Below are 27,091 nucleotides of genomic sequence, written 5' to 3'. Positions count from 1 at the left end.
CTTACTGCTGACTTTTTCTGGTCTGTACTGTTTTACAACCACAAGGGAGGAACAATATGGAGGAGATCTGTCGCACTGGAAAGCAGGGGTTGGGTGGGAGGCTAAGAGGAGACGAGGAGGCGGAGGGTGGGCTGGGGAGAAAAGTTTAAAAATATCTCTGGCTGGGTCATAGCAATCCAGCATACCTTTTATTTGAGTTATTTTAGTTGCTTTTTCCATAATGTCTGAAGTCTGCCTTATAAGCTGATGATAAAAAAAAGGTTCTCCTGCTGAAACATAAAAATACAAACGTGTACTGGCACCAACATTTTCCTTCAGTGTTTGCCAACAATGCTGTTCACTATCAAAAACACACATTACTGGGTATCAAACCTTATTCACACATATAAGAGTCACAGGTTAGCCGAGTAAACCGTGGGTACAGTCCCAAAGTCTTAAAACAGAAAATGTCTTCGAACAAGATGCTGAGCTCTACCTCCAGCAGGGTCTGTGAATGTCATGCACTCCGATTCATATGCCAAGAGCACATGGGTTTAAAAAAAACAAGCAATTTTCCACCAATTTTAATTTAACTGGAATCAGCAGCCAGTGAGCCATGGGTTGATGCTGAGCATCAGCCAAACATTTCAATTCTAATGAGATGCACTGAAGGCAGCTTATTTTGGATGTTACAGTGATTCAGTTTTGAACTTTGTACAGATTACTCCTTCATTCATTAAACCACTTTACTTGCTTTGGCCAAATTTTGGACAAGTCGACAGGCTATCAACTAATCCCACACTAACAGATGTGAACACAGATATCACTGAAATAAGGTTCAACTGTAGTCAGGGGTGGACTGACCATCTGGCATACTGGGCATCGTCCAGGTGGGCCGTCAACCTGAAGTGGGCCGGTCCGCTCCACTACGGTTTTGTTTTGTTTTTACGAGCGAGTGGAGGCAGACATGTTAACAAGTGGCCAAAAATGGTCCAAAAGTTGCAACAACGTGGCAAGAATAGAGTGTTAAGTGACTAAAAATGGGCAAAAGCAATCAAGAGTGCCAAAAAATGGGGAAATAAAGAGCAACCAGGTGGTATGTAATGGCAAAGGGTAGCTTTAATTAATGATTAATAGTAGAAAAAGGGCTAAATGTGTCAAACAATAGTGAAAAAGGGAAGAAATGTGGAACAAAAAGAGGCCAAATGGAGGGTAAAAGGGAAACAAGTGGTATTTGTTGGGCAAAAGTTAGCTTATTTGGATGAAAAGTGGCCCAAAAAGTTAAAGAAAGGATAAGAGTTTGATAAAAGTGTCAAACACAACTTGCTAAAATGGACAAAAACAGGAAAAAAGGTGTATTTATTGGCAAGAGTAGCTAGAGTCTGAAAAATTGTCGGGAAATAGGTTAAAAGGGGTTAAAAAGTTCCCCCCCTTTTAAGGTTTTCTGGTGGAATAATAATTGAAAAAAAGAAGAGCCACATGTTGAGCATCACTGACTTAATAGCAGCTTCTACATGGTGACTGCTGATAATGTAGTGGGCTGGTCTGGACAGAAAATGCCAGGGCTGAATTTTTTTATTTTATTAACTTCTTATATTCCTGCATTCAGAAATGATCACCATGCATTCGTCATCATCATCATCATCATCATCTGTCATCTAAGTTTAACTTGTTATTTACTCTTGTAGTCGATCAAACTGTGGCTTTATGTTGTACACGGTGTTAAAATAGTTTAATCAGTCTGACGTCTGTCAGAGTTTCATTTACTGTGCTGCAACAGCTGATGCACAGCTGATCAGCTCCGCAACGCACCCCCTTCCAGAACAAGGAGTGGACGGCATGGATAAAATGAGATTAAATGTAACACATTTTGTCCCCTTTAGGACTGATAAATGTGAACATTTCAGAAATGATGATGGTCAATCCTTTGGCGTGCTTGTGTGACTCCTCCCACCCCTCTGACAGCGTGACAGTGTCAGTTTTGATAGATTCTTTCCGGGAGTGTCTTCTGCATTAATATGAGTGCGTGTGGCTTCAAATGTAACTAAGTCCAAACTTCTAGTGCAATATAATGTTTCACCTTATCGTGGCGCTGCACTTATTTCAGGTTCAGAAGCGCTTAAGAGGAAAAGAACTTAAGCAGACAGGAGAATACGTGCAAGGCCAGATTTGAATGGGAACGCCCACATTTCAGGGCCGCTCCACCCAGATGGCATGGGATGGAGGCGCGCAGTGACTAACTCAGGTACAGGGGGAGAATAGCGCACAGCCAAAAACAGCACCGCTGCATGGCTTTTTTGACATGCACGCATGGGAGAATAGAGCCCATAGAGAATAGCATTTTTATTATGACATTATGTACTAAAAATAAACTACTGGTACTTGGTGGGTTGCAGTTGTGAGCTCATCTATTAGTTTTGTTTTTGTTTGTTTGACCATTACCAGTCTGGGTAGGGGCCTGTCTTCTCAGGAACTCTCCTCAGCTGCACACCTGAGGTTAAGAAGAATAAGAGACCTACTCAGGCAGCAAACAAGTGTTTGATTTGGGGTTTGTGTTGAAGGCAGATGTAGGGATGGAAGTTGGGTGTCAAATTAACTGAATTAAAAATAATCCACAAAAAGCACTGTAATAGTGCTGACGCAAAAATACAAGAGCGCAAACCTCCGACAAGAGCCAAATATCCTGTTAGTCAGATATTAGCAGTTATCTGAGTCAGTGATCCTGATCATGGTACCAGGATAATTCACACTTTAAAGGCTTGGAAGAAATATCCATCTTCAATAACGATACAGTGGGTCCAAATATATGGGCACACCTCATTTTTTGTAAAAATTCAAATGAAAAACGCAATCCGGATCTGATCTGGCTGAAACTTGGTGGAGTAATTGAGGAACCAACCCAACATAACTTGAGTCCAATTTCAGAACAATCGGTCAATGATAAACCAAGATATGAGTTTTTGCCAATGGTGAGAGACAAGGTTTTTTCAAACTGATGCAGAATTAGTGTATTGTTGATTCCATGATGTAAATTCTATCTCACCCCCCGACAAATTATAACTAATCAACATCTCTCAACACGTGAAAACGTGTGCAGCTGCAAAAGGAACTCACAGACATAAACAAAGCATGCAGTGCTTGCAATTTTATGCCAAATGCATAACCTGTAAATATGGAGCAACAATGAACTCAAATCAGACAAAAACAGAGCGGTATGTGTTGCTTCATTTCATGTAATGTGGTGATTGTGCACAAAGTCAATGCCATATCTATTAAGGCAAAATATGTTCACTGTACTATTCTACATACCCTGTTCATGACTGCATGCCGCAACAGCCCTTCACAGCTGGCTAAGGGTGCTTGGTACCATCTAACATTAAAATAAAATTACAGGTGGGGCAATTAGAAAATGATAGCTTTCATTTGCATGTCATCGTGAAGGCTTTAACAAATGCATAGTAATCCAATTCTGTTGAACAATTTGGCTTTAAATTTTTATTATATTCAGTATGTTTGACTACATTCAGAAGCTTTTCTGTCATTCTGACTCAAAACAGTATGTTACATAGAATAGTATAACCTCTATGGATGTGCTACATTACCTCCACTCTATTCTTATCTCAGCTCTGTTTACTCTGTTTCCTTGACAACCTGAGCATATGTTAGGTTTGCCTGAGTTACATCCTAAATACCATTTTGTGTGTGGGATGCTGTTCCGTAGGAGAAACGGCATGTGGAAATGACTGCATTGCCATAGAGTGTAATAGTGTGTTTACAGATAGCATTTTTACACACACAGCCATCTTAACAGTGTCTTTTTAGATTAAATATGGAATGTGCTGAGTTTTAATGACATTTTTAATAATCAGCTTTCTCTATCTAACGCATTGAATATTGACAAAATCAGGAATCACTTCAGTCCCTTGCTCGCACGGTGCCAAAGATTTTCTCTCGCTCTGCAAATCTTCTATCAACTGTCAGATGTGTAAAAAAAAAAAAATAGCATCTGCACCAGACACCCGCACTAAAGAAGCATGGTTTCTTGTGCTTCTGTTTCATCGCATTGATAAAGGAGAGCAGAACAGAACACAGTGCTCCATTGATTGGCCTGCAGTGCCTTTTTTTCCTTTGTGAAAGCCAAGCAAGACAGCATTGAAGCCCTCGCAGCACAAGTCATTCAGTCTGAGTGACGGCAGCTGGAGTTTCAGAAGTCAGCCATTTATCCACTGAAAGTAGCATGTGTGAGCGATGATTTGAAAAGCCACGCATTAGTAACATGTGTCACCATCCGCCGTACAAGTCGGTGTTATTAAGTGTCAGTAGGAAATGAATCATGCAGCACACCATCATTTCCTCTTGCTTCAGCTGAGAAGGTGTCTGGAATCAAAGAGTGACATAAAGTCGCCGTAAACACTAGAATACAAGAGAGCGAGGTCAGGAGTCAATGAGCACTATGAAGAGAAATCTGTAATTGAAATACGTGTTCCATAGCTTAGCAACTAGAAAAGATGGTCACTTCTATTTTTTTTCCAATAACAATTCTCAGCAGTCAGATGCATATTTTCATGACATTCAGGATGTTTCTTGGAATTTCATGCTTGACTTAAAATAACAACATGTTGGATACTATTGTGAGAAGGTTGCAGAGCGTAGTCCGACCTTCATTGTTCATTATTTTTCCTGTAAACACTGGGATAGAGACAAACAGCATGTCTACTGTCGGTGTAGCTCGAGTTGCCACCAAGGACTGCTCTGGTCTTGGAAAAGTCAAATGTCGCTAAGGAAAGGAATAGCTGAAGGAGATTTGATTGAGGGCTTTAGTAAAAAGGGAAATGCAGTTTTTAAAAGCGATCAGCTGACTGTTTACCGTGCTGACATGGGGTTAATTATAGAAATTGCTCTGCAGTAGATGAACAGAGAGAGCTACTCAGTATGCTAGAGGGATAGAGCAGACAGTGGAAACATAGAAATGTATTCAACATGTTTAATTGAGGACATTTTGAAGCTCAGGGATTTCAAATCTGATCGTTCACAGCAGCCTGGTAAAGTGATTTCTGAAAATGTGTTAAGAATTAACCCTTGTACGTCTTAGACTTAAAAATTCAAAGCTGAAAGTTTGTTTTTATTTCCTCCGTAAACACATCCCACAATGCAAAACGCAAAAAAGTCAATAAGTGATTAGGGTGGAGATAAAAACAACTTCCAAGCAACAATTTTGACCTTTTTTCCTTTTTCTATGGAGAAAATAATGCTCTGTTCATTGATCTATGAGGCATACACTATCGCAGTAATTCTCAAATGGGGGTACGTGTGACCCTAAGGGTACACGATGGCATCACAGGGAGTACTTGAGAGAGAGAGAAAGTAGAAAATTAACAAATGAAAGCAATAAAATATGTGGTTTTATAAAGTTTAGTTTTTAGTTAAAAGTCATAATCATAATCATGATGATGGAAATTATCTTAATTAGAACATGAACTAAAAATGCAAGGGTCAGTTTTGGTCCCAAAGTGGGAGATGACCGGAAATGATAAAAACTATAGAAATAATTCTATTCAGGAAGCACTAAATACTGTTTCATTTCACTTATTCACAAAATGAGATTCATTCATTCACTCATCATTATGTTCTATAGGTTTTTTTTCATTGAAATCTGAGCAAAAGACAAAGAGAGAACTTGGATTCAGAAATTAGAGAAAGGGGGACTCGAGCCAAAAAAGTTTGAGAACCAATGCACTATAGTATAAAATCATCAATTGTGATTTTATTTTGTAAAAAAACAAAACATTTTCAGGGGTAGCAGATATAAATCATCCTGTCAGGTTGGGTTTTAAAGCAGCACCTTCACATGATGAAGGTTGTCTGAAGACATCTGGATCTAATGGAGTAATTCTTCGGCCATAAGTTTACTAAGAATGTTTCAATCGCCTTAATATATCATTCCGAAGAATCTAATGTTTTGTACATGAGCGTCTACGTGTGTTTGTGTGTGTGTGTGTGTGTGTGTGTGTGTGTGTGTGTGTGTGTGTGTGTGTGTGTGTGTGTGTTGGGTGTGTGCTTGTAAGTGAGTCTATTTGCTATGATAATATAGAAGTGCAGTGGAGTCCGGCAGGCGATGGAACAGGAGAATATCCATTACATAAGAGATTAAACCGAAGGAATCTGAGGTATGCATCTGACAACGCCGACCAATAATATGAAAGTCGACTTCATAAGTACCCCCCCTCAACTACAGAGCTTCAATGGGCTGCTCCAAACATTTATCCCTTTGATGTAAAGGGGAACAAACACACAGCGTGGCACTGCAGCACAAACTCATATCTTGCTATTAGGCCCTGCTGTTGGTTTAACTTTGCCTCTAGGCCACAAGTACAGAGGTCACATGTGTGGACACAAAAGGAAAAGTAACAGGAAAAGGTCCTGACCACGTATTTCTTACATGGTTTCCTCAGGTGTTTTAGTAGTGCAGCCCAAAGCCCGAACAAAAATAGCTTGTAGTTTAGAAGATCTCAACGTGTGGGTAGTAAGCAAACAGTCGGTCAAAACCTGTTTGTAGTAGGATGTGAGCATTTATTTGCCCGTCCTTTTTTTGACAGGGATTTATGAGATCAGGAAGTGCACGCTACACTGAGCTAATAAGCTAACTTGGAGGAAAGCTAAAACTGTATGCCTTTTGACATGTTTTTTACCATTGGTTTGAATTTGTAGTGACTTTAGAAATCACAATTAGAAAGAAATGTGTTAATGTGTAGAAAATTAAGATCGATTGTTAATAGTAAAATATACATTTTTCATGTTAGGGTTTCAAATCAGCTGCTTTCCATTGGAATGCAATTTTTGGCACTTTCTCACACTTTGGGTGGATTTGAAAACAATATCTAACACGCTAAATAGAGTAGGTGAACATATTTTTTGGGGTTTGATCTCTAAACTTGCTAATAATGTATTTTAGTGAATTCTCAGCAGTTTTAGAATAGATATCATCACTTGTTATGGATTACATCTGTCATAGAGCTTGTTCATGGCTTCTGTAACACCTCCTTTCTGTGAATAAACACAATCTTGTTGCCCTTTAAACCATAACTGTGTGCATAGAAAGCTGGAAATAAAAACAACAACAGAGAGAGCCTGTACTGTACAGTCTCACCTTCCTCGTTGGTATTGCCTCTAATGGCATCTGCTGCTTTTACCCATTTCGCACTAAGTAATAGACTGCATCTATTAGTGCTGCTCTCCATTACAACAAAACATAATGGAGATTAGAGGTAGCTCAGAGTCTGGGGTGAGGTGAGAAAAGAAGGATGGAGAGATAATGACAGTTTTTTTTTTGGTTTTTTTCCGTTTACCTTATACAGTTTGGCAATAAGAAATGAGTGTTTGATCTCTTCCACATTCTGCACATAACTGGATGACACGGAACGTATCACATTGAAAGTGCACTCCATGTACATACTCTTCCTTTTTCCATAGAAGATAGTGTAATGCATGTCCCGTTTCCGGTTCCTTACAGAGTAATCATCTGTAGGAAGGACGTCTTCTTTCCTCCTACTGTGTATGTGACACACATCTGTTGCTTTAGCTCCAGACTCACATCAGGACTTACATTTAAATGATTAGCATATGCTGGTAGATAAAAGAAGCAATGAGACAGACGTGGAGGCAAAGCAAGGTTTCATGACTTATTGTTTGGCGAATACACAACAGCAACGTTAAGAGGAACAAGGTCAACCTCAGGGGAGAGAATATGACATGGACTCCATCAGGAGCTACGTTGACATGTGTTGGTGTGTGACACTGACCTCTGACTCTTACATAGCAGCAGCCACACTTGACCAGGACTTTACGGAACAAGTGTTGGCAACCACAGCCTCGATGGTAGCGATGATGTTGGTGGCCCCCTTTCATGCTGTTGAACCATGAGCAGGGGTGGGCATGGCCCGGCACCCTGTCTACCACCCCTCTCTCTTTCCACCCTTTCTTTCTCCCTCCTCTGTTGTCTCTCTAGTTGTCTCTACCACCTTCTCACCCCCCAGGAGAGTTTGGCTCCTCCTTGTAAATCCACCAAAAAGGGTCTCAGTGGATCCTCCTCTTCACTTGAGTGCTTGGTTAGATCTCAAAAACAAGTCAAAAGTAAGAGTTTGTAAAAGCAGCAGCCAAGAGGAAACCCACTCTTGCAGGGTTTTTTCTTTCTCTTCTGTCAATAAAGAGTCAAAATAAACATTCCTGGAGGCTTATTGTTACAATGAGCGTGCTATCCTTGCCTGCTTTCTTTTTGGTGCTGAGCGCTCGTCTCTATAAGCTGCCTGGCCAAATGACAAGCTGGGAGACTGCTTCAGAGAGAGAGAGAGAGAGAGAGACGAGGGGGATACCAGGGAGAGAGTAAGGGGAGGGTGAGAAAAGGTGGAGTCTGCAGCTCCAGTTGCTGGCTATTCCAGGATAAGGTTCCCACTCCCCTTGTTTTCTCCCTTCCTGTCCTCTGTTTCTCTCTTCCCTCCTCTCTATTCCACTGTTTTCGTCTCTTCTTCCACCTGTTTCCTCTCTTGTCTGTCCCCCCCACCCACCCCCCCACCCCCATTCCCCATCCAGTGTTTTCTTTTTCTGCATGATTGATTCCCATCATAGCATAGGTAACATATACAGCTTTTGCAGACCTGATAAGTTGGTGCATTCACTCGTGTCTGTTCAGTGCTGACCCTGAAAATAGTAACACACAGGTCTGTAGTGACATGGTGCTATTTAGAGACATGGTCCATGTTTAAAGCGTTGCATCCAGTAAATGAGTCACAGCGTGTAACAGTACGTTACTTTGTGACTCACTGAGAGTTTAAACTGTGTCTTCTCATAGGCTCATAGATTACAGGAGGCTTACCTGGGACAGATCTGCTAATGGCTATTGCTAAAGTGTTGTTGTGTGTGTTTCCAGAGCACAAATTGAACGTCTCATGTTTCACAATGGGTGAGCGCTTTTTTTCATTTGTTTTCCAATGGTGGTTTTATTGACTTGAGTGTCACAGGTTTCCATGGATTGATATCACGTTAAAGTTTTTGAATGCGCATGTCATGGATTCACAGATGCATCTCACAATATACCATAAATGCAAATTTTGAGTTTGAGGTTTAACAAAATTGGGTGTTACTTTTATGTTGGCAGGCATGAAAAAAAAATGATTTATGCATTATTTAAAAAGGCGAGAAGTAATTTGAAAATCCATAAATCCGTGTTTCAAAGTATGGAATTGGGGTGAAAAGTACTTCAAATGTGTTTTTTCAATTAATGTGCACATATTTAGTTTATTGGTAATACATTAAAGAAATTCTATGTTAGATATATGACTAGTACAGGTACATTAACCTATACTATAAGTTCCCAAAGTGAGGTACGGGTACCCCCAGGGGTACGCAAATTGTCATGGGGGTACATGAATAGCAATTAAAAACAGTGTGAAAACATTGGAAATTAGAACAGAAATAGACCAGCAGTCAGGAGCACTCCATGCATTGCCACAAATTAACATATTGGCCTCTGTAAGACTGCCCTCTAGTGGTGATTGATTTACACCTGTGACTGACTGTCGCTCATTCCATTGTGCGCAGCTAAGCAATGAAAATGAATAAGATAAATGTCCTTCCACTTCGACTGCTACCACTATTCAGCCCACAGTTGAAGCGTCACCTGCCAGCGACAGCAACACGCAATATTCAAGGTGTACGGTAGACCAAGATGCTAGCATCGGTACACTTGTGGTTAGCCGAGCTACTAGCATGGCCATGGATAGCGGCAAAGCGTCAGATCAGAGCCCCCTTATGCAGCCTCAGACAGAGAAACAATCTCATCTAAAAAAAAAAAAACCCAAATATGAAATTCAGCCAAACATTGCGGAGTTAAGGCTCAAACATATTTGGCGTACATCCACGGAGCGGATTCGGCACAAGTGTAATTAAGTGCAAAGCTCAAATTTTACGACTGCACAGAATTGTCAGCATACTTGGTGTCACACAAAACACTGCTCGGCACCTATCGACCCGCATTAATAGTAACACCGACAACCTTTTCACCTGCCTGGTAAAACAGCGCAGAAGAGATGAAGACGAGCTACGGAATTACTGACACCTTTAAAACAAGAAAGGAGTACAAGGACTACAGAGAAGTGCTAAGCATTGTGGGAAATGTAGGATTTTACTATAAACTACTACTTTTTTAGTTCACTCGAGTACCCTGTATGTAAGCTCTGAGGAGAGTGGAAAAGTCCACCAGGAGTATGTTAGAGCCTTTATGTGCATCCTCTCAACCTCACCTTATTTCTGTTCCAGAGTGATTAATATGTTGTATAACTGGTATATCTTCAATCAACAAATGTTTGGAAGATTTATTTTTCAGAACAGAAATTAGTTTCTCACTGAAAATGCCAGTAGGTTAAATAGATAAACAAAGCAAACAAGTGATAATTCTAATTAAGATGTTTTTCTTGTGTGCTTACAGATTACTTTTTTTAATTTTTTATTATTATATATTATTATTCAACAGGATAGGTAAAATTCAGGGAGAAATTTCAACGCAGGACTACATTGTATATGACATTACATTACTGTGTTTTTTAAGTGTGGCTTCATGGCTTTAGGTTCAATGTCTGAATGATTACGGGACTGTGAAAACTTTGGCAATCACTGACCTATAGCACACTGACTAGCACCCTGCAAACACACACACACACACACACAGTGTGTCATATTGGCTGATCCGATATAGCTGATCAGATCAGTGTAAAACCTAATTGTGTATACTGTATATAAGTTACTTTGTATGTATGTCCTGTCCTGTCTCTATGCCCCTGTTTAAAGAACTAGAGGGAACACATACACGTTACACCTCTATACGAACACACCAAATTCAAAAGACACAACTCAAACACTTCATGAAAACACAGTAAGTCGTGCAACAGGGAACCACAATCCACACTAGACATATGGCACAAATAGGGAATATTTCCTGCATGGCTAACTCCAGAAAATACTGCTTGTATTTCACTTCCTGTCATATATATGTTCTTGCAGGTGGCAAAGTGTTCATGACTTATAAATGTCTATGACTAGATGAATAGCCTTGGTAGTCTAAACTGGAAAACCGAGACACTGAACTGTAGCTCTGTTTTTTAGATACTTACAAAGCATATTGCATTTTAGAAACATCTGCAATATTATTCATCCGTGCCCCTGAACTGTTTGCAACTCGGGAGAGCTCATTCAAACAAACGTCTTCTGATAACATTCACTGAGAAAACACAAAGCAAAAGGTCTTTATGAATCACTGTCTGTTCTTTAACTATAGAAAGGAAATTATATCTGACCCTCAGTAGCATCACTGAGGCCTGAAGCTGCTCTGCTTATGACTCAGTGTGTGATCTCATCATGCTTTTCACAGGCATATCATGCCATGGTCCTTTCAACAGCTCCACCTGATTTCTGCTTCAAAGACAGACAGACCCACACTATCCACTTGGGGCATGAGTGGGAAAAAGAGATGACTGGCACTGAACCACCACACACACACACACACACACACACACGCACTCACACACAGGCAGCCATAGCACATCCCTGTGGTTGTGCCATGTCAAGGGCAGGACTGCCTCCCCTCTCCAGCATTCATCCTTGCAGAGTGACAGGGTGGTGGCAGCCGCCAGTCATAACATACACGCACACAGCAACCTTTACTCTCAAAGGAGCCATTTTGCCTAATCTCAACTAAATTAAAGTCCTTACGGAGCCGAAAAAAAGAACCTTCTTAAAAAAGATAATTCAGTGTATAAAATAATATATAGTTAAAAAAATATTTAATAATTTTACAATTTAATGGATTTGAAGGGCTACAAAATATAGCTTGAATTTAATAACACGTGATCATGTCGGTCAACACATGCTAATTTCTTGCAACATATTAAACATACATATTAAATAAATCTTTCCCCACACATATAAAACTCTATTTTCTTCCAGAATAGTCTTTTTGTTAGTTTAGTTACGTATTTTAGCAGGGATTTTAAACTCAAGATTAGCCACAGGTGCAAAAAACATTGATGGTCTGTAGATGTTGCAGGAGGTGAAGTAGGAAGGTGGCAGACTTATTGCACAAATTGATTTATTTTTAGGTTAACAAATTGTTTTGCTATATTTTATTTGAAGTTAATGTCGTTAATCATCAATACCATCTGTAAGAAATAACAATTCATTAAAATAATATTTTTTAAAGCTATAGGGAGCTTTGCGAAAGAGTCAAAGAGCCACATGAGGCTCCAGAGCCACAGGTTGCAGACCCCTGCCATAGGCGTAAAATACATGGGGATGGGGTTTACAACCCCCCAATATTCAAACCTAACTAATTTAACCTCCCCAATATTTTTGTCCAAACATAAATTCAAAAACATTTCATTTAAAATTTCCTACGTTGATGTGTAATGTATTTTATATAGAGACACGAGACAAGAATAATTATGGCAAACCATAACAAATGTCACTAATAGAGTGGATAATGTTTGGTTTTATGGTATTATGTTGGTTTTCAGACATCTATGTAAAAATTTAGGAGTGGTTATTATTCAACAACATCATTGACAACTACAGTACTAAATGAATAACAAAATATGGATTATTCTCAGTGGAGAATTTAAAGGTTTCTCTTCAGCATCAACGCTGACGTGCAGCACATACTGAACAGTTTTTTTCACTTCTTTGATTGAAATTGAAAGGTAAATTCTAAATTTGGCCCAGCAGACATTTAGAGAGTCTGAAGTATATGAATACTATGTTCCTTCTTGAAAGTAACATGGTTTTCCAATAAGAAGCAGCAGTAGATATGAGATGCAGAATTGACTATTATACATTTATGAACACCCTTTCATCTTTATGCTTTATGTTGTTTGTGAAGTGACAGAAAATGCTGCAAATCGACATTAAAGGTACACTGTGAATTTGAATTACTTTATTAATCCCTGAAGGGAAATTACATTGCACTCTGTTATTTTTAGGGACATGCTTCTCACACACAAAGGCCAGAATCACACACATGCACAAACAGCACCTGTGAACATGCATTAATGCAGAGATGTCAGAGTGGGGCTGCTTTTACAATAAAGGGAGCGCACCAGAGCAGTGTTGGGGTTTGGTTTCTTGCTCAAGGGCACCTCGACAGTGCTCGAGAAGTGCCCTGGCGCCTCTCCAGCTACCAAAACAACACCCTCCAGTTTCCAGCCCATGTCTCTACGGACTGAGCTACCGCCGCCCAACCTTTGACCACTCGGGGCGCTGGACCTGTAACTTTCACGTCAAGCGCTCCTAGTGGCCACAAGCGCCATAGCACCGTCGCAAAAATCAACAGTCAGTCGGGCCAGCCTCCCTTGTCTTTTTAATGTGTATGCAGACAGTAGTTGACCTGTAACTTCAGGATAAGGATTGGCTCTAAGGGCTGGGGTGTGAAGTAGAGCTGGGCTGGCACCGTGGCTGAAGGACCCCGGCGGTGGCGCTCCCCACCTATTCCCTGGCCTCGTCGGCCCCCTTCGCCTGGAGTCAGCACGGACGGGGAGAGGGCGACCTGGCCATGACCAGGAGTCGAACAGTCGGAAAAATACCAGCAAAAGCCTTAGCCCATTGAGTATATCCGAGCCTGTGGTCACGTGACTGCCGTAAAGTGAAATGTTCTCCAGGTATTCTCCAGGTCACATGACCTGGCCAAAGACGGTTCGTCTCCCCAAACTTGGACGGTATTTCAAGAGGGAAATCTCACTCTGAGCATTGATACTGTCAAATGCATCAACTCTTTAAGGTCAAAAATTTTGCAGTGTCTTTAACAGCAAATTTAAAAAGAAATGCTAAGATTGTCACAAGATATAATGTATTTGTTAAATTGTACTTTAAAGCCATGTACTTTGTGGAATAAGATCCAAAGCTGCCCTCAGCACAGCGTCATCTTTTCGTTGAAGCAATTGCTCAGGATTATTTGGTTCCTCCTAGAGTTGAAAAATGAATACGAGAGTAAATGAAGTCTCCAAACATAATGTATGAATGAAAATGTGAAATGTGAAAAATGTATTGTTTGTGAGCCCTGCAGGAATGACGACTCGCACCCTTTCAGAGTAAACACCAAACCAGTGGAAAAACCTTGTGTTTTCAAACCTAAAGGAAATGCCAATCTCTTTAAAAGATGGAATCTTAGGAATGAGGAACAACTCAAGCCGACAACAAAACACTACACAATTTCTTTAAAGGCCCACTGTGAAACTCGATAAGTTAATTAAACTTTAAAAAAAAAGTTGAAACTGATTACATAAAAAAATGTCATTAATTGAATACTTAAGTTAAGTTATAGTTACATATCTATTTTAAATGACACTATGTTTTTTTTAAAGTAAAAGTGATATGTGTTTTGTACTATTAAATTATTTATCTAAATAGACATTGCTAATAAAAACTAATTACTCTAAACTCAAGTTTGCTATTTAGCTTTACACAATAATTCAATGTTGTCTGTAAGCAAATTTTTCATGTGACGTTAACTTAACTCTTCTTAGATGAATTAAGTTATACTTTTCCATAATTAAAGAAATGTAGTTATTTAAACTCAAACCAGTATGTTCAAGTACTTCAAAAATTCTTTGAAACTAATAACATACATATTTTTAAGTGACTTGAATTCAAAAGACACCCCAGACAAACAAACTGTGAGTGAGCACCAAAAGCTTCAATACAGGTCATTGAATAATTGACAACTTCACTGTTTTAAGACATGCAGCACACACCAAAAAGAGGGAACAGTGTCTACACAGTGGGTCTCAATGTCTCATACAGTATAGGCAGTTGTTCTTCCAGAGTTTGTTCCCCAGCCTCGTTTTGACATTAGCCTCTCCTCACCCCATCAGCAAGTTGAAATTCTGCCAAAATATGCTTACTTACATTTTATTTTCCTACCTCGCCTTTAATTTCCTTGGTTTCCCCTGCTATCTTTTTTTTTCCTCCCTTCATTGTGAGCCGAGCACCAATTAAGGCAAGTTGGCATTCTGGACAAGTTCATGTGAGAGGGGGAGGTTTTCAGGATTTTTAAATCTGCAGAATTATGGACTCCTTTTCTTGTCTTTCCTGTCGAGAGCTGCAATTTTCTGTCCAATTAGACCATACGTGTGAATTTTAATTAAGGGCTTCATCAGCATTGTTGTTGCTAATGAGTTGTTTTAGTGTAGCACTCTATAAAAGTAATCAGTACTTTTGCACTCACAAAATCATGCACACACTTTCCAAAGAAATAAATGAAAGTTTGCAAATAGGTAAGCTGCATCTCAGTTCACTACTTGCTGCCCTGTGTTGAAACAGAGATTATGCAGCATGGTTGCATAAAGTTAGCAGCACGTGTACAGAAAACACAAACTGAATACAAATGTGTTCTACGTCCTTTATGTTTGTTGTGACACTTATTGACACCTGCACTATCATGATCCTACCTTGCAGACCTGCACTGAGAGTTTTCGTTTCCTTTCAAAATATAAGCAACTGCACCAGAAATGACGTCGTTTTCATTTCCTGTGTGAATATACTTAATTTCTTGGGGATTTATTGTATGTGTATTCAGTAGTCACTCGCTATAACGCGGTTCACCTATCGCGGCCTCTGTGTTTCACTCATTTTTTTTTACAGTGCAATTTTGCATGCATTTTTTTACAGTGTATGAACGCGCATTGTGTTCTGCGTCCTGATTGGCTGCTGCGTTCACACCGGATCCGTCACAAAATGTTCATACGTCCAGATTACATACAAAATCAGTAAAAAGACGCGGCCCAGATGCAAAATCTTTCCTGTGCGGTGGTGCGGTCCAATGCGCGAGTCATTTGTCGATGATGACGTCAGGCCGTCATCACGGACACTGGTCTGTTCACCCATTCAACCATGGAGTAGAAGTTGTGTGTGACCACCTGGAGCTGCATGACATGGGATTTATAACCAGGACCGAACTAGGAAGAATTTGGAGTGGAGGAGAATCAGTGAAGAGGTGGTAGTAGCAGGTAAAAATTCTCTCTGTAGCACTGAGCTAGGATAGCATTAGCCGCTAATCACACCGGCTTTTTTCACTGGTGGTTTATTTTTATGAGAGGAGAAAAAGGGGCGCAGCTCCTCGCTTCAGCAGGCAGTGAAACTCACCGAGTTTGTGTCGCTGGTGGGTGGGGCTTCGCTTCAAACGTGCATATGAAACGAATGGGTACATTTTTTGATCCTGCGCACGACAAATCATCTTCTTTTTCTTTCGTTTTATGGAGGGTTGCAAACAGCTTTTAGATGCATACCGCCTCCATCCCTTTCCTTCCTCACAGCGGAGCGGGTCACGACAGTGGAGAGGACATCTCAGTGCAGGTCTATCATGACAATGCAGGTCTATCATGACAGTGCAGGTCTATCATGACATGTGGATCTATCATGACAATGCAGGTCTATCATGACAATGCAGGTCTATCATGACAGTGCAGGTCTATCATGACAATGCAGGTCTATCATGACAGTGCAGGTCTATCATGACATGTGGATCTATCATGACAATGCGGGTCTGCAGCCAGACTCTCGTGGAATAAGTACTCAAGGAACAAGTGAAGTTCAGGGCTGCATGCAGCATCAACTCTGGACCCTGCTATGTAACATTGTGGTTAAATGTTTTTATTCACAAAAAGAGGCTTTGATTGCAATCTAACATGATCCTGAACCCTTCTCAATGTGAAATGCAGGAGAACCAACAAAGAAATAATCATTTGTTCATCTCTCATTTCTGGGCTGTAAACTTTGTTGAACTGAGCAGAAAACTCTGAATTGTGTCAAAATGAAGAGGTTGTGGCACATTTATCTCTTTTGTGAGATGTCTATTAACAATGTTGCTCGTACAGTACACCATAGTTTCACGGTCAGGAGCCACAAAGTACACAGTGGCCGAAAAAAGACTGCCCTCTAGTGGGGACAGAAAAACAATCTCATCAAAAAAAGTGCAAATATGACAGGAGCTACATTACTTCGCGTTAGCCAAACGTGCCTGATGGTGTTTGCCACTACGTACTTGTGTGAAAGTGGATTTTCAGCTTTGACAAATATGAAAAACAAATATAGAGCAAAAAGTTGCGTGCAATATGATTTGAAACTCAGACTCTCTCATATTCAGCCAAACATTACAGAGTTGTATTTCACAGTTTCAGGGTGATGCGCATGTTGTATTATTGGAAAATGTTATATATATACTGGTATATAAATGTATTTTTGGAAATTGCCAGTAGGCTAATTCATTAAATTAATCGAGTGATAATTGTTTTATTGTGTGCTTTCAGATCAGAACATTATTCTTTTTTATTGTATATTATTCCTCAACAGGATAGGTAAATATCAGATACTGTACATATTTTACATTATTGTGTTTTTTTAAGTGTGCAGGAGTAGGGGGTACAAGTGGGGTTAAATGTCTGAAGGGATACAGGACTGTGAAACCACTTAAGTAAACAATACACAACTTTTAGCCTGTAGGATTTTTTTAAATATGCTAATAAATGAACTAATGAGAAATGAGAATCCAGCACAGGATGAACCTAAGCACCTGCCCCAAGGCCTAAAGCAGAAGGAAAACATCAAACGGAGGGAAGAGAAACCTCGAGTGAAGCAGAAAAATGTCGCACCACACAAAGGCCTGCTGCAGGTGAAGAACAAGAATGGAAAGAAACTATATCCAAAGGAATTGATGATAGAAAGTGATAAGGCAGAGATGAAGCAACAGAGGCTTAGAGGCTATCAGAGCTAAGCTAATAACAGGTGCTGAATATGTCATGTGTTCAGCAGCAGAATCCCTAGTGGCACTATCTTCGCACTAAATAAATAAGAATAAAAGTTTCAGTTTCAATGTTTGAGTTAGAGCCAATATTTTTGACAATTGTGACTGGAAACTGTGGTTGTCTCATTTGCACATGTGAACACATAAATGAATGAATTAAACGTCCATTGTAAAGTTGCGCATGCTAAAATAAATCTCTTTTTGCAACATTTAGCAACAACTTTTGACCAGACTTTGAGCAATATTTGTGATGTTTCTTTTCTTGTAAATATCTAAATATTAAAAATGCAATCCAAATATGAGTGTTAAATCAAAATGGTAAATATTAATCTAAATGTTAAATGTAAACGTTTAATCTAAATGTCATGAGTGAAACTAAATATTTAGTAAATGTGCAAATTCACCGAAAGTACCAACATAAAAGCTAATTTCGGTGGATTTGCATATCACCTAAATATTTTGTTTCACCCGTGACATTTAGATTTACATTTAGATTTAACGTTTAGATTTACATCTAACATTGACATTATATTTTCACGAGAGAAAAAAATATCACAAATTTCACAAGTATTGCTGTAAATCTGGTTATAAAAAAAAAAATTCACATACGTTTTTTAAATGTAGTTTGTCGCTAAATGTTGCAAAAAGTTTATTTTAACATGTGCAACTTCACAAGTGGCACCCCATATCCATGTGCTATTTTGTCAAGCAAGACTTGCAATTCAAGTATTACAATCAGACACACACACGTAGCAACAATAAAAACTAAATTTCAGGAGAATCAAACGTGATGAATTATTAAGATGACTCATGTATGAAAGCCTAAAAAGAATATGAGGCAGCCTTGGGTTGATCTTTGTCCATTTAAGGTCTCACAAACACACACATTTCCAAAGTCCTTAGAGATCAGCACTTCTCCACAGACAGCACAGTCTGACCGCTCCTTGTAAAATCAGATATGATGAAGGTTTGGCCTTTGAGGTCTAGTTTGCTTTAAATTTGGACAACTGAAAGTGTTCACGTTTTCATTAGTTAGTGAATGTGGCTTCATACATCTTTACTAAATGAGAAACCTTTAAATAAGAGTACAAGATAATTATCAATGATGATATGTAAAAGTGTAAATGATTAGTGTTCTCAGAGGTTTAAAATGCAATTGTACCTGTTTTTGTTTTGTTTGTTTTATAAACTTAGCCTTAAACTGGATACATCAGTGACGCACTAGGGTAGGGTAGGCAGAGCGCTGCAAATCGAGACCACCAATGTCAACGCCAATGACAATTCCATATGTTTCTGCTGGCAAGTGTTAATTCAATTCAATTCAATTCAACTTTGTTTGTATAGCACAATTTACAACAAAGTCTTCTCAATGCACTTATCAATATATAAAATTCATAATAAGAAAGAAAAAAGCCAACAAGATCCACATGAACAAGCATTTAGCCATCTAACAAAATCACCATTGTAAAACACCATTAAAGAAACATAAACAATTATTTAATATAGCCTCCATACTCCATACAAGATATATCTCATGACACGGCAGCGCATCCGTTGTTTGTGTTAGAAACAAAGAAACATGGAAAAAATGACAACAACAACTCAGAACAGCCTCAGTGAGGAGCATCCACAAAGTCAATCCTTCCTTTCATTGTGGAAAATACGAAAAATGCTCTGTCCTTACCTTTGCTGAAGGTCTGGTAACTCAGGTGTTGTCTTCTATCTTTTAAAAGCTGTCGTTTTTTCTCAAAAGAAAGTTTCTTTATCGTCTCTAGCGCTGTCATCCTGACTCTAGTGTTATCCCGCCCACTAGCTAGAGAACGTAGCAGCTGCGGCCACGTAATATCAATTCACTAATGCGCTGTGAACCTACGTATAGCATTTAGCACAGCGCGGTTACATCCAAAGGCAGCGTAGAGAGCTGCCTTTTTACGTAAATGGTTTTCATCTTGGGGAACTGACTGCGCATGCGCAAACATAAAAACACACTAGGAGGCCAGAGGCAGAGCAGCAATGTGCTTATGAGAAGGGGTGTGGCCTCCTCCTGCATCACAGCGGAGTGAGACCGTGCAGCGTCACTGCCGTACCAGGAAATAGCAATGTTTGGTCATTTGGGCTATGAAAAGCACAAAATGCTGACACTTTCAAACTTATAGGTATTGTAGGCTATTGGAAATGGAAAAATAAATAATTTATCAATACATTGTAATTAAAACAAATCATCAAAATATTAATTCATCCTTGGGTAGGCACTGCCTACCTTGCCTACCCTGACTGCACGTCACTGATACATAAAGGTGTGTTTCTATATATGAAGAAGTTCAAAAACCAAATTTCTAAAAAGGGAAAAAGCTCATGTGCTGCGATTCCTGACAAGTCTCTAACAAACATCTTGTTTCTAACTCATAACAGATGGTATATGGTCTCACAAAACATGTGTGCGAGAGGAAAACAGAAGCCTTTCCACTTTTCATCTTGTTTTTAGTACCTAGATATCGAAGTATTTACACAAGTTTTATGTTTAAAAAAGGTGTTGGCCTGAAAGTTCAGTAGACTGAAAGAGTATACTGTACCTGTCTAGTCATATTGTCACGATCAATTGTGTTTTATGTATTAAGCAAAAGACGTGCCCATTTATTAAAAAAACAAACCACACCTTAAAGTACTTTATGTGGGAAATGTATTTCATTAGGCAGAATTAAGAAGCATCCCATCTTTTGGTGATATGTGCATTCAATCGTGAAAATTCTGAATCAAACATTGTTAATCAGACGAAACAACGACAACATGGCACTGATTGCGCCTTGCGGAAGGAGCAATTAATCCCCGTTGGCAGCTTTATTAGGAGTTTATCTGACTGAAAATCCAGTGCAATAAACAAACTTTTGACAGTGCTTGCATCTAAAAATCACTACAGGAACCTTTAATGTTAAAACAAAATCATGTTTCATATGCCAACAACAATTCCTGCTTCTCAGTGAACCTCTTATTGGCTGCAGAGAACATCTTGGAGAAAGTTGATAGCCTTGTATCTAACATAAAGCTGGTAGAAATGTTGCTGCCAGGATTAGATCCACCTTATTCCGATCTAAAAGCAAGTGCTTTAAAGGGGCAGTGTTGTGAAAAAAATCACTTTATAATGGTTTTGATACAGTGATATACTTTTCTTTAGCTTCATTCAGAGGGCCAAAGTTGGAAAAGAATTCAGTTTCCCTTGTTATTCCACATTTCGTAAAAAATCAGCTCCAAACGGGCGAGTTGGATTTTCCCCCAATAATACGTCATAATGGGGAAACTCCTGACAATCCTCGCTCTTCCTACCCTATAAAAAGGTGAGCGCCCCCCCCCTTTCAAACTACCTCAGGAGTAAAACAAACATAGCAAAGGCAGGTTGATATTACAGTTTATAAAACAGTTAATATCTTTACGCTCAGTTTATAGATAATCCACTACATAGATAAACCAAAGAGCGCTCACAATCAGTTTCACTTTTAGTAGCCGTTATACCACCTTGTATCGCCTTTATGAGATGATCTGATGTGTTTGTGACGCAATGCGATACAGCGATTGGACAAAACAATGGACTATCGTCTGAAATAGACTATTCCTGTGGTCAGAAGTGGTGAGGATGACACGAAAGTGACGTGGCAGCTCATGTGAGTGTTTATAACTGCTGACTCAGCTGATAGTTGAGAGTTTAATTCCCTGCGTCGCAGAGCGAACGGTCACAATCACTTCCACTTTTAGTAGCCGTTATACTGCCTCGCATCACCTTTATGGGATGATCTGACGTGTTTGTGACCCAATGTGTTGCAGCGGTCGGACAAAACAATGGACTATCGTCTTAAATAGACTATTTCTGTGGTCAGAAGAGGTGAGAAGGAGAAGGAAGACTTTTATTGATTTACTGCTGCTGTTGCTGAGATAAACACACGCTGAAGCAGCTACTCGTGCATATGCATGAAGGCCCAAAAAACAGCCTGTTTTTAGGAGCGCTCTGAAAGTGACTTTTCAGAGGGCTAAAACTCAGGAAAAACAGGCGCGTTTGGGAAAATATACCTAAAATACTATGTTGCTGTGGTTCTTCGGTGAAAAATAGCATTATACTGGACCTTTAACTATGCCGGCCAAATTCCAAACTCCCTTGTAACACACAATGATTTGGCAAATGTGGAAAATGTCTTATTGTAGTAGGTGTAGTAATCTGTGATAAGAGCATGATGGTGAGATTGTGCCACCGTCACTTAAAACCTTTAATCGAGCACTTAATTAGTGAATACCAGACCTAAATAGCACACATTAAGCAACACAAGCTGCACAAGAGACCCTTTATGTTTGGGATTTGCCTGTTCCACCAGCTTCCTTGGGGGTTTTTCCCTGGATAATATGCTTTTACCTGATCATGAAATCGTTTATGCTGGCATACAATGACTGTTATAGCATCTTCAAAAACCAAAAATAGTTCTTTCACTGCCAAAGGCCAGATTATTATGAATCTATTTTCAAGAAATTTTTTGTATTTATTCAATAATCGCACAATAAATCAGCTTCAGATATGTCTCTAGGTCAGCCTATTACTGAGTACCTTGTACTTTGTTGTTGTGGATGAAAAGCCTTTATGCCTTGTGTTTCATTGATTTTCTATCTAATTTCCCATCCAGAGGAACCTCGACTATACAAAAACAATCGAGCAAAAAGACTTGTCCAGGACAGTGATAAGCATTCTCCACTTTGGTCATCATCATCATTCTTCAAAGCACTGAATAATACATAGCATTCATCTTGTTCATTAGAGCACTATGCTTTGAACTTAAATACACTCGTCATCTGCATTCATTTCAAATGCGCAGTCTGGGTAGCATAGCTGACAACTTCCTGTGGCCTTATTCGCACCCACTCCGTATGCTATACCAGTGACACAGCCACATGGTAGATACAACCAAACTTCCAATACACACACACACACACACACACACACACACACACACACACACACACACACACACTCAATCGCAAACCCAGACCTGGCTACAAAGCTTCTTTTGTTCCATTGAATTGAAGGAAAATGGCAGCACATGCACATTAACAGTTCAACCAACAGTGATGGGGCAGAAGGGAACCAAAGACAGAGTTTTCATACCCCATCTGGAAAGTATTGCATGCACATAACACCTCTCCCTCTCACATATTTGTGTACGGTACATTACTGAAAAGCAATTTATTGTTTTCCCTTTGAATAAAGCATACAGAGGGTAGAGTCTAATGGTAGCAAACCACTAACACACAGGTGACTGCAGTGTGATATCTCCCCTTAAGTTATTACTGCCTAATGACCTTCTCCAGTTTTGACAGATGGTGCCTTGGCTTGTACACATATGGCTAACGTGCGAGAGCTAAAAACAAACTAGCTCATGTCACGCATTAGGACTTAAAGTGTTGTTTACTGTCAAACAGGTTCAAACAACAGAATACACGCTGCACTCCAACGCGGGTTGTCACAGAGCGGTTGAGGTGGCTGGTTTAGACATTTACAACTTTTCCAAACAGAAACCTGAAACATTTCATACAAAGAATCAAAGCTGAACTGGGCGTTTGTTTTTCTGTGAGGCCCTGACCGGTTGGGCGAGGTGACCAGTATTTAGATAACCCTGCACGTCAGGGATCACAAAGCGTCCTGTCACACTCCTTCAGGTGTTACCTGTTCTTTCTCTTGTCTCTGGGTTTTCTGTTGTCATGGACGACTGCTCCCAGTCCAGCCCCTCTGGCTCCCACTGGCCCTGGACCGGCCTCTTTTCCTCCTCGCATGATGGGAGGTCCGCCTCACCCCCTTCTGCAGGCTACACACAGAGATGCCATTGTCAGCAGTGAAGCCCCACACTCAAGAAGGAAGAGATGGTAGGATTTCACTGAGCACTTATGGTAACCACAAACATTATACCAGTGGCTGACTTTTTTTTCCACACTTCCCTGCATCTTATTCATTCTTCTCTCCATTACACACCAAACAAGAATGTGATGGAAAATAAATCTGGAGTTTGTCTCCACTCATTCTCAGACTGCAGAAAATCTTCTCTGGAGACACTGAGTTAGGGTTATTATCTACCTATCCATGATCCATCCATCTATCTTCTCCATTCATCCGTCTATTCTATTCAGGGTTTTGGAAACATGGCTATCTGGAGGGTCCGCTCATTAAATACAAGTTTCTCTCTCTCTTGTACAAGTTTAGATAGTATTTTCAGATGTATAGATTGATGAACTGCCCATGATGAGACAACAACCTTCTGATCACATGAGAAGTTCAGTTTAGTTTAGTTTAGTTTAGTTTTATTTTTTTTAGGAGTTTACATTTTTAACTTCACATTATCCAGTTATTGAAGTAATTGAATTTTATGTTTTGTTTCACACAATTTATGGCGTCATTGAATATAATCAGACTTTTCCGCTCTAACAGTTACTCAAGTAACGTTTTCTTCAAGTACTCCTTTTTTCACTTCTACTCGAGTAGCTGTCCAGGTCACCAACTTCCACTTCCACTCGAGTAAAATGACTTCAAAGCAACGTTACTCCTATCTGAATAAATATATTGGCTCCTCTACCACCTCTGTTCGATTCTGACGAAAAGCTTCAAAACAGCATCAAGAACAACAACATTTACATATGGATTACTATTACTAATCCTCTTTCAGTTTGACATTAAATAGACATCAGACAGAATTTCATCCTCAGTTTCCCATTTACAAAATATTGATGAAAGAAAAAAAACTGTACACTTGTGATCACCTTCTATGATCAAGCAACATAAAAATATCCATAACCAGGAGCATGCACAGTCTCTGCATCATGTGCCTGTTTACGCAGTAATAGGAGGACACACACAACGCTAGGTGCCTGTACCTGTTTATGAATTATCTTTTACCATATTGCAAATACATTCTCAACCATACGATTAGCACTTACACTTAACAGCATTGATGAGGAAAGAACCTGTAGCTACAAAGTCCGGACTGGTGAAATTTACAGATCATATATCATATTTGATCATAAACTGAACAGAAAAAAAACTGCACAACTATATCAATTATCTTGTTTTTTAATACCTGTGGTCTTGCTTCTGAAATGCATTATAAGAAGCATTAAGACAGTTACCAATGCCACTCCTTACCGATAGTCACTAGTCACAAATATGCACATTAATTGGTATTCTGTGATCTTGCTACTCCACCATTGTCATTACCATCTACGCCGCAGTATATTAATTTTTCTTTTTGCATACATTTAGTAAGCTTTTATTTAACCAGGGACATTTCGCAAAGTTCTTCCTTTTGTTGTTTGTCGCATGAGGCAATGTATGATGTACAGTGAACCAAACCTCTCCACAAAAATACTATAGGCTTCATCTACAACCCCCTCTGTGATCTTAACATCAGCTGTGTGCACTGTGCACTTGAGTTGGGCACACTCAGTGCGTAACGCTGTTTTTTCTCTGCGCGCATCTTTCTGACTTGGTATAAACCTGTTTATGCAGGTGAACACTAGGATTGTGTCTTACATCTCAGATCGCGAACAGCTCATGGTGCGCAGTGTGCTGTCCTGCAAAAGCTCAACACCATGCCTGATTTTTAGGGACACTTAAAGGGACTGCATTAGCTGGTGGTCTAGTAAGAGTTTATATACTGTATCTATATACATTATACAGTGATTGTCATTAATAAAGAGCAGACATGATGGACGTCACAAAGTGCTATTAAAGAGTCGTATTGATGTTGGGATGCACTCTTTGTGGATCTGGCCCTTTGTATTTGATTGTTCTGTGTATTTGTTGTGGAATATTAGTGCAGTCACTGAGTAGGTCATTAAAAACTGTACTTTTCTCTGTTTGAACGTCTTAATTACGGTATTGCTTACCGGTAGATTTTAGGATTTGTTCAGACTCTGGTCTGATCTAAGTATTGCATTTACAACATTGTTGGGGAAAAAATAAGGGAAAAAAATAATTGCTGTACTTTCTCATGGCATGGACAATCTTCTAATACTAACACTTATTCCATTATTGTGGTTATTAGCTGTTGTGATTTAATGTATTGAAAAATAAATACAGTTTTCCACTTCAATTACCTTTCATCTCTAGTACAACAGTTCATGCTAAAAAGGTCATTAATATATCAACTATGACATTCGACATGAGTTGAAACAGTTTTTTATTTTATTTTTTATTAATCTTTCAGCCTTTACTCAGCCTTTACACAAAAAGGCATCAGTTCAAAGCTTGCATGGATGTGGAATCGTTTGAATGTAAACATTGGATCCTTATCACAGCTCTACTTATTTGAAATTGCCCTTTTTTTTTCTTAGTTAATCAAAACAAATCCTCCACACAACTCTGAGTGATTGATTTGTTCCACATATTTCTCACCACTTCAAATAACATCATGATGAACATAAAACGGCAAAATGAATGTTTCCAGATGGCTGATGTTCTTTAAGGAGAACAATTTATTGAATTTGAATTCCGTTGTTGAATATGTCGTTAATTATTATATTCTTTTATTGCTTTTCTTTTTCTTTGATGTTTTTTTTTTTTGGTGTCAGTATCTATGTGTTTTTTTTTTTTGTTGTTGTTTTTTTGCCGATTCTGGCCTCTTTTTTATGTATTTGAATCATTCAGACACCTCGATGATATTGTGTGACTTTCACTGGGTTGAACAGCATTAAATGACTTTAACCGGAAACCTTTTTGCGAATTTCAAAACCATGGGAATTAGCCATGAATAGAAACATGTCAGTTTTTTCAAAAAAAAAATAGTTTTGGATTTGGAGGATATTTGTGTGAAAATAAGTTGAACAAGTTAAACCTGAAGTGTGGGAAAGGTAGGAAAACATAACAAAAAGTGCATGCCTTTAAGGAGAGGTCACATTTGCATGACACTGTTCTAATATTTGAATCGCCACCTCTCGTTAACCCGCACCTTTGAATAATTCAAGCTTCCTCCGAAGCACCAACCAGAGACCTAAAGTTACTGCTCTGCGTTGACCATTTTCAAGTTCATGGGCAATTTAAATGAATTTAAGCAACACTTACAAAGGAAACTTAAATCTCGCCATCTACAAGCCATGAACATGCTTAAAACATAAAGCTGTCGTCCACAGTTTTTCCCGTAAATATCCAAATATCACACAAACAGATTTAATTTTGAAACAGAAAAATGCTGCATGTCTGGTTTTTTTATTTTTCTGTATTTCTGTTTTGGTCTTAAGTCAGTAAAACAAAGTAAT

General features: G+C 39.2%; 1 protein-coding gene across 3 annotated transcripts in view; it reads right to left on the bottom strand.

Annotated features, from left to right (window-relative positions):
* The window catches only part of arhgef25a (Rho guanine nucleotide exchange factor (GEF) 25a), a 76,073-nt gene that overhangs the window by 47,932 nt on the left and 1,050 nt on the right, over nucleotides 1-27,091 (bottom strand). For 2 of the 3 annotated variants that reach the window (XM_028452557.1, XM_028452558.1), the window contains exon 2: nucleotides 23,514-23,652. In XM_028452557.1, coding sequence (XP_028308358.1) covers nucleotides 23,514-23,652 — 139 coding nt within the window. Of the gene's footprint in view, nucleotides 1-7,778; nucleotides 8,307-23,513; nucleotides 23,653-27,091 lie in introns of those variants that run through there. The other variant, XM_028452559.1, reaches the window with a different exon arrangement.

Source organism: Gouania willdenowi, chromosome 7 (genome assembly GCF_900634775.1).
Source record: "Gouania willdenowi chromosome 7, fGouWil2.1, whole genome shotgun sequence".
Classification (NCBI taxonomy): domain Eukaryota; kingdom Metazoa; phylum Chordata; class Actinopteri; order Blenniiformes; family Gobiesocidae; genus Gouania; species Gouania willdenowi.
This window is presented reverse-complemented; position numbering and strand designations above follow the sequence as displayed.